The sequence below is a fragment of the Myotis davidii genome, unplaced genomic scaffold, assembly GCF_000327345.1.
Source record: "Myotis davidii unplaced genomic scaffold, ASM32734v1 scaffold581, whole genome shotgun sequence".
NCBI lineage: Eukaryota > Metazoa > Chordata > Mammalia > Chiroptera > Vespertilionidae > Myotis > Myotis davidii.
In genome coordinates this window covers 1069156-1077623 of record NW_006291426.1, presented here as the reverse complement: position 1 = coordinate 1077623, position 8468 = coordinate 1069156, and the positions used below count along the sequence as shown (strand labels likewise).

Here is an 8468-nt window from a genome sequence, read left to right as displayed (position 1 = left end):
TTACAGTTGACATTTAAGTGACAAAACTAACAAAAGGCAAGTGTTTCTTTAATGCAGAAAAAATCTACACTCATGTGTAGTTTAAATTGAATAAGGGAATATTTATCTTAACATTACCAAGCTCTGTCAAGTAAAGTAGAAAAATACTTTTATTGATAACTATATATGTAAGGGCTCAGACGGAAAAAGTCAATAGAAAATGCATTGGTATATGGACACTTGCCTTTTTAAATAATGTGACTTCTCTATAAAACTGTATGATCATTACTAGAGGCCTGATGCATGAAATTCATGCAAGAATAGGCCTTCCTTCCCCTGGCTGCTGGCACCAGCTTCCCTCAGGCTGCCAGCAGGCACCTGGGACCTGGGCTTCCCTCGCAGCCCTGGCTTCATCCAGAAGGACGTCCAGTCTAATTAGCATATTATGCTTTTATTATTATACACTAGAGGCCTGGTGCACAAAACTCATGCATTGGTTGGGAGGAGGGTGTCCCTCAGCCCAGCTTGCACTCTCTCCAATCTGGGATCCTCTCACAATCCAGGACCGCTGGCTCCCAATTGCTTGCCTGCCTGCCTGCCTGATTGCCCCTAACCACTTCTGCCTGCCAGCCTGATCACCCCCTAACCACTCCCCTGCCAGCCTGATCAATGCCTAACTGTTCCCCTGCCAGCCTGATAGCTCCCAACTGCCCTCCCCTGCTGGCCTGGTCACCCCTAACTGCCCTCCCCTGCTGAAAGATGTGGGCACCACCATCTTTGAGGGCGTGGCAATTAACATATTCCCTCCTTATTGGCTGTGGGCACTGCCATCTTTGAGGGTGGGGCAATTAGCATATTCCCTCCTTATTGGCTATGGGCGCCACCATCTTTGCGACAGCCTAAGGATCAATTAGCATATTACCTCTTTATTAGATAGGACTAGAGGCCTGATACACAAAATCTGTGCAAGAATAGGCTTCCCTTCCCCCAGCTGCTGGCACTGGCTTCCCTCTGGCACCCAGGACCCGGGCTTCCCTTGCAGCCCCAGCTTTGTCTGGAAGGTCATCTGGAAGGACATCCAGAAGGACGTCCAGTATAATTAGCATATTACGCTTTTATTATTATAGATTGTTGTATAATATAGAAGATGTATAAGACTCTGGGAGAACATACAATTGAAAGAGAACACATCTTCTACTAGTATATATCATATTTTAATATATTAATTCTTTTTTAAATTAAAGGAAATGTGACATTAACAACTACTTTCATTAGGAATGTGTGTATGTGTAAATGTACATACACATGCACGAGTACACACATGTGCACGTGTTACTGTCATTGAAGAGCAGTTTCCAAGAGCCCTCAACCAGCCTCTGAATGTGGTTACAATTTGGCACTTCACACACTAAAATTAACACTTTATACTGTTATACAGCCTGGCATTGTTTTGTTTCCTGAAAAGACCATAAATATTGAGGTTAAGAACTTTGTCTTGTATTTCTTTTGTATCCTCCACAGTGCTTGCCACAATGTTTATATTGAATTCAAAGAAATTAATTCATCTAATGTTCAAAATAAAAACAGTTCTACTAACCATCCAATCTTTAAAATAAATTGTTCCCATTCTCTAAGGTGTAAAACTGAATGTTACTATTATTTTGTGGTATATCTTGAACTTACAATAACCTGCCTTTATATGATACAGTTGCGAATATTATTGTGAAATATAATTGTGATGGGGTTTTTTCGTCCTTGCTTCCTGAATATTTTAAAGCCTCAGATATAATTTTATAAATGAAGTGAACAGGGGCAAGTAAGTAGTAGAAAGCAAGGAGTGCATCATCCCTGAATCTCCTGTAGATCAATTACAGGGTGTGAAGAAATCCCTTTGGAAGGAGAGTTGGAGTCATCATATAGTTAGTTATCGGGGACCTCAGGCACATTAACTCACACCAGGATACATAATTGTTACTAGAAAACTTCTTGTCTTACCCAACACCGAAATCAAGCTACTTTCATTAGAGATGGTTGTGCAATCGGTATTTATTAAGAATGCCTTTGTTGTGTTTTTTTCTGTTCTTTCCCAGTTCCAGATAGTTCCTGTCCCTGCATCTGGATTCTTACTTACAAGCTTATGATCTGCTCCATAACTATAATATCTTATTCTTGAAACTTGCATCTGCATTGTTAACGGTGTCACCTGATTCCAACGTTGACCCTAATTTCCTAAAACCAGAGCAGACTCCTATTGGCCTTGTTGAGGATTTATAGGTCAATCCGTTTCAAGTAGTGGTTCTTAATCCTTTGGAAGGGTTCCTTAAAAATGTATGAAAGTTATTAACTCATTCCCTCCAAAATTGTACATAGACACACAAACACAAAATATTGGCATACAATTTCAAGAAGCTAATGATCCTTAGAGACTCCTTTTGAGAGTCTTCTGCTAGTAGTAATGTAGAGTGTAATTTAAAAAACTACAAAAACAGTGCACATCTATAAGACTCTAAGATCAATTTTTTAAAATATATTTTTATTGAGTTCAAAGAGAAAGGGAGAGGGAGATAGAAACATCAATCCTGCACGCCCCATACTGAGGATCGAGCCCACAACCCAGGCATGTGACCTGACCGGAAATCGAACAGTGACTTCCTGGTTTATAGGTTGACATTCAACCACTGAACCACTCCAGCTGGGCTCCATGTTGCTTTTTAAAAAATCCATGTTACTTTGTGTGCTTCTAACTGGTTGCTTCCAATGTTGTCTAGACCTTAGCAGTGAGTACCTATCTCTCTGACCTCTGTAGAAAGGCCCCTTTCACTTCTGAATATAGAAGCAAAAATCCTCCTAAGCTACATCTGAAAAAGAAAAGTTAATGCAAGTTCTTTTTCTAATAAGTGGTGCTTTGAGTAATGTTTTATCGCTGGTACAAAAAAGATGTGGTTCTTGTAATATTTTAATGGGAATCTAAGCACTTGGGAACAGTTAATACTCTATTTGAATGTATTGCTTTTTCCTTCTATTTGTGAATCCTTCATTGAGGAAAGGGAACGCTAATTTAACTAACTAGGAAACAAAATCTATAGGAAATAACTAAACTTATTTTACTCATTGGATGATAAAAAATAAGAAATGTAATTATCATTTGCATAGGTTAAAAATACATCCACATAGTCCTGGCCAGTATTGCTCAGTGGTTAGAGGGCTGGCCTATGCAACAAAGGGTCGCAGGTTCCATTCCCTGTCAAGGGCACATACCGGCCGGATAGTGTGCATTTGGGAGACAGCCAGTGGATGTGTCTCTCTCGCCTTCTCTCCCTTCCACTCTCTCTGAAAAGCAACTGAAAAAATATTCTCAGGTAAGGATTAAAAAAACAAACATAAAACGATATATAGATTGCAATAATATATAAGAAAAAATATATACATTTACCCTAAGAAATATAATCAACTCAATCCTTAGGACCTGAAGTCCACAAACTAAAAACAAAACAAGAAGCAAAAATCAAGGAGATTTAAAAATTGTATAAAAACTAAGAGAGGAGAGAGAGAGAGACTGTATTTTGCATTTGCTCTAGAGGAATAATATATAATGTATCATACTATAGTTACTATGCTAGAAGAAATCAGCAACAATTATCTATGGACTGCCTCACAGCCTAAAACTCAGTGGGAACACAATAGTGTCACTGGACCACACAGCTCTCTACCCTCCCAGGGCTTGTAGTCGATAATGAAATTTTATTTCGCCAGGCAAGGGTGAAGCTGATAACCTAGTCAATCACCATTAAATTTTCACTTAGAAATGACTGTTACAAAATATAATAATATTGGTTAAACTTTTAGGAAGGGGTGTCTTCTAATTTGTCGTATTTTTTTACATTTTATAAAATACATTGTATAATTGCAAACTGCATTATTTATTATTCCAACCATTCTAGACTCTAATGCTTGTATCATGAGTGTGTACAACTTATATTCTAACAGTGAGGAGATTCATTTCCATGCCCCTATAAAATGTGGAACATTTCTCTCTTCCTTTTCCTCTTTTTTTCCTCTCCAATTCTCCTTATTGCTTACAACTTCAATAACAATCAACTTATAGCTATCTCGTTTCCTCCAAACTCCCACCCATCTTCACTGCTTCGACAATCCAGATTATTTTGAAGGAAATCTCAGATACCATATCACTTCAGCTCTTAGTATTTCAGTAGCTATCTCTAAGAGGTAAGGGCTCCCCTTTATTATAAACATTATCTCAGCCCCCAAAGGAAGTAACAATTGTTTAATATAAACATTCAGTCAGTGTTCACATTCCATAATTGTCTATAAATATCCTATTTGTTTGAATCTAGATCAAAACAAGGTCTACACATTGCAATTGATGAACGTGTCATATGGACATTCTTTTTTTCTTAGTCTTTAGTCTCAAACAAAAAAAAATGCAGAATTGTTATATAGCAAAAGCAGCGCTCTCTGATGAAGCGGGAGTGCCAAATGCTGTCTTGAAGAAGTGGGTGAAATGTCAAGTCATTGCCTTGACCAAAGAGATAACCACTTAGCACACACCTATCCCCGAATGATAAGGGAGGGAAGGAGGCACTGTGCTTCCTGGTAAACATTTTTATGAGCCCCAGAGAACTGCATACAGACATGATGCTTGTGACACAAAGTGCTCTGCAGTAAATAGGAATTGAGGAAATAGAAAATGAATTGTAAACCTGAAAATCACATAGTCATTTCAATGAAAGAAAAGTTTATAAATGACCAAATCAAACAGTCTACCTTTAAAGTTTTGCAAATGCTGGTTGGATTGATGCATTATGTGTAGGATTTTTAATCATAAGGCTTTAATGTAAGGCTTTTACATTTTTCAAAATTTTGCCTATTCCATTCTACTCTGTGCCTTTGGTAAAAGAGAAGAAAATCACTTTAGGTGACAGGAAATCAGACTCTCACCAGAAGGAACCTCTCTTAAGGATCACACCTTAAACAAAACATGTTTTTCACTTCAAAACTGAAAACCTAGTGTTAGAATACGACACAATGCAAACAATAATGCGTACACATACATATTAAATTGCCATGTGGCAGAGGAAGCAGGAGGAGCTCACAGTAACAGGGTAGGAGTTAAGAAAGTGGGTGACACCTGGCCAGTGTGGCTCAGTGGCTGCAAGTCGACCCATACACTCTGAGGTCACCAGTTGGATTCCCAGTCAGGGCACATGCCGGGGGTTTCAGGTTCGTCCCCGGGAGGGGAGAGGGGCTGTGAAGAAGGCAGCCCATCCTTTTGATGTTTCTCACTGATGTTTCTATCTCTCTCTCCCAGATACTCTGCTACATTGTTAAAAGGAACCTGGGAAAAGCAGCACCTTGCCTGGGCAATGTTAAAGTTTCCCTTGCTGAGGTTCCAAATATTTGAAAAAAGTACAAGAAGTGACTGTGTATATTAAGTTCTAGGTAAGACAATACTGTGGTAAATGAACTAAACGGAGATTAACCTGAAATTGGACTCTGATCCCCAAGGGAACCGACTGGTGTAACCCAGTCTTTACCAGCCCCGCAGGAAAAAACAAGCTTTCGTCTGTCTATCTCAACTATGATCTGGCTGGATATGATCTAAGCTTTGGACGGTGCCTAAGTGCATTTTTTTATGCATAATACGTGCTTGACAATACTAATCTGGGAACTTATGCAGGAAAATGAAGACCTAGCATTTATAATTCGGCCTTTCTCTATTTTCTCATTTTGGTCACACAAGTTTCCTTTTCTGGTGGGTCCCTCTCAAATAATAGCAAAAATCTAATAAGTTTATCAAGAAAAAAGTGGAAGGGGGGAGTGGTTATTCATAGTTTAAACCATTTGTTGCAGAATTCCTTTTAAATTAAAACCTCCTCCCTCACAGTGTGAAAATTCATGGCTCTCCCCAAGCACCTGGTCCTCTGCATTACACCTCTCTCTACTCCTTGAGGAAAGGAAGAGGGAGAGGTCTCCAGTGAAAATATTGTTAATTACATCTAATGTTGCCCGGCCAGCATGGCTCAGTGGTTGAGCGTCAACCTATGAACCAGGAGGTCAAGGTTCGATTCCCAGTCAGGGCATGTGTCCAGGTTGCTGGCTCCATCCCCAGTAGAGGGTGTGCAGGAGGCAGCCAATCAATGATCTCTCTCATCATTGATGTTTCTATCTCTCTCCTACCTTCCTCTCTGAAATCAATAAATATATATATAAAGTATTTTTTAAATCTTATGTTCCTTTAAATCTGGGGTGGGGAACCTTTTTCTGCCAAGGGCCATTTGGATATTTATAACACCATTCGCTTAATATAATTCACTTAATAAAAATTCATGTTGCTATGAAAAAAGCTCCTAGATTTATTGAATTTCAAGTCCCACCTGCAGTTGCTTTGGCAGGGCCAAATGATCTCTCTGGCCTTATATGGGGCCGGACGTTCCCCACCCTTGCTTTAAATGCTTGATCCTTTTAAAGCACTTTCAGGCACACTGTGTTCTTATACCAGATGGTATAAACCATACAGCTATTTGAAAGGTGGGGAAAGCTACATGTAGCAATCGATCCATGTCTTTTGAACTACATCCAATGGTCTGGAACCTGAAGCAAGAGGCCCCATGTGCATGCTCACTGGGGTGCTGCTGGTTCCCCCCTAATGGAGTTGGGTCCAGACATCTTCCTCTTTCCTCCTCAGTTAATTCTGATTCATGCCTCACCTCGTGTAATTACTAAATGGGAAAGACTTGATTGAGTGAACCAACATTTAATCAAGTAGTATTTATTAAATGTCCACTAGAAGCCAGACCCTTTGAAGAGGGTTTTTTTTGTTTTTATGTTTTTATTGATTTCAGAGAGGGAGAGGGAGAGAAACATCAATGACGAGAGAATCATTGATTGGCTGCCTCCTGCAAGCTCCTCACTGGGAATCCAGCCCACAACCCAGGCATATGCCCTGACCAGTTATCGAACCGTGACCTCCTGGTTCATTAGGTCGATGCTCAAACACTGAGCCATGTCGGCTGGGCTGAAGAGTTTTAAGGAGAAACTTAATCTTCTTTGTCACTTATGTCACTCTGTCACTATAGTGAAATTAATTACTTTATCAGTTGGGACCAATTATCTAAAAAGAATATTTGCATATTAGCCAAACTGGAATCCACCGCTAGACGTGTCCTGTTCCTGTTTGTAAATGTGGAAATAAACTTCAGTGGCTTCTATAAGAAAGCTAAGGCTTAGAAAACGCCTGCACAGAGTTGATAAGATTTCTAATTGTGTTGTGGTAAAACTTCATTTCTTAAATCACTTAATTCAACATTAACTCATTTTACAAAGTTGCATCTGCTAGGCTCTGGGGGTAGGAAATTGAGTTAGCGCAGAAAAGTCCTGATCTTAAAGCAGGCTGGAGTCTAGAACAGGAAGACAGACCAATGCACTGCTCCAAGCTCTCCAAGAGCCTCCAGGTTCTGAATGGCCAGGCCTCACACTCATCTGGGAAAGAGATGGACCCAGCTCCCCTTACCCTGTCTTCTGACTTTTCCTTTCATTTCTACAGGCTCCCTGCACGACCTCCTCTACTGGACATTGCATAAGTCCCGGTTCCCTCAGCCGTGATGAAACTTCACCAGGCTCTTCTTGGTCTACTTAGCTCCTCTTCCTCCTTCAGCACTTGGCCACCACCGGGCTGCCTCAGAAGCCTTTTCGGACTTGCAGATCTGGTCATATTTCCCTATGACACCCTCTCCCACCTTGACCCTTACGACACTTGTCGTTTTACAGGTGCTAGTATGATTGTTTTAATATCCGACTCTCTGCTCTCCGGTGCCTACGATCCTGGAAGGGCGGGGGCTGGTTTTAGCTGTCGGTGCTTGGCACACAGTAGGCCCACCAGGAGTGAAGAAGGAACATTCAGATGCGCCTGGATCTAAGCAGCCCGGGCCTCCGGGAAAGGGCAGGATGGAGTGGATTAGCTCCATTAGCCACAGGCTTTGCGGCGCCGGTCTCAGCCCCCGTGCGGCACTCTGCAATCTAAACGTTGTTTGTCCCCAGGCCCTGGGAGGCTGGACGCTCTCAAATAGCAGGCACCCCCCTATATTTAGTGTTGTGGCCCCAGGATCGAGCTTACCTGTTACTTAGCATAAGACACACAAGAAAACCACTTAGTAAATATTGGCCATTGCCAGCACGAAGCAATGCATGCTGGGGGTGGGGAGGGTACGGATTATTTGGAGAAATGTTTAAGCTTGAGCTGATTTTTCACAGAATACAAACGACTCCTCAGCCACCGGTTTCAAAAGGGGGATAAGGAGGGCTTTTCCTTCTCCCTTTCTTCTGGAAAACAAACAAAAACAGTAAGACCTCTGAGCCAACGCCTTCACCTCTGTGGGCCTTCATTCTCTTCTCTCCCCTCACTTCCCCGGCGAATTCTGGACGCGTCCACCCAGGCACTGCGGCCACGGCGGCGCCCCCGGCCGTGCTCC

General features: G+C 41.4%; 1 protein-coding gene across 1 annotated transcript in view; it reads left to right on the top strand.

Moving 5' to 3' along the window:
• The first annotated feature begins 7659 nt into the window (after positions 1 to 7659).
• NUDT4 (nudix hydrolase 4) overlaps positions 7660 to 8468 on the top strand; it is an 18682-nt gene continuing 17873 nt past the window's right edge. Inside the window, exon 1 of the mRNA XM_015564525.1 lies at positions 7660 to 7767. Coding sequence (XP_015420011.1) covers positions 7720 to 7767 — 48 coding nt within the window. The 5' untranslated portion in view covers positions 7660 to 7719. The remainder of the gene's footprint in view (positions 7768 to 8468) is intronic.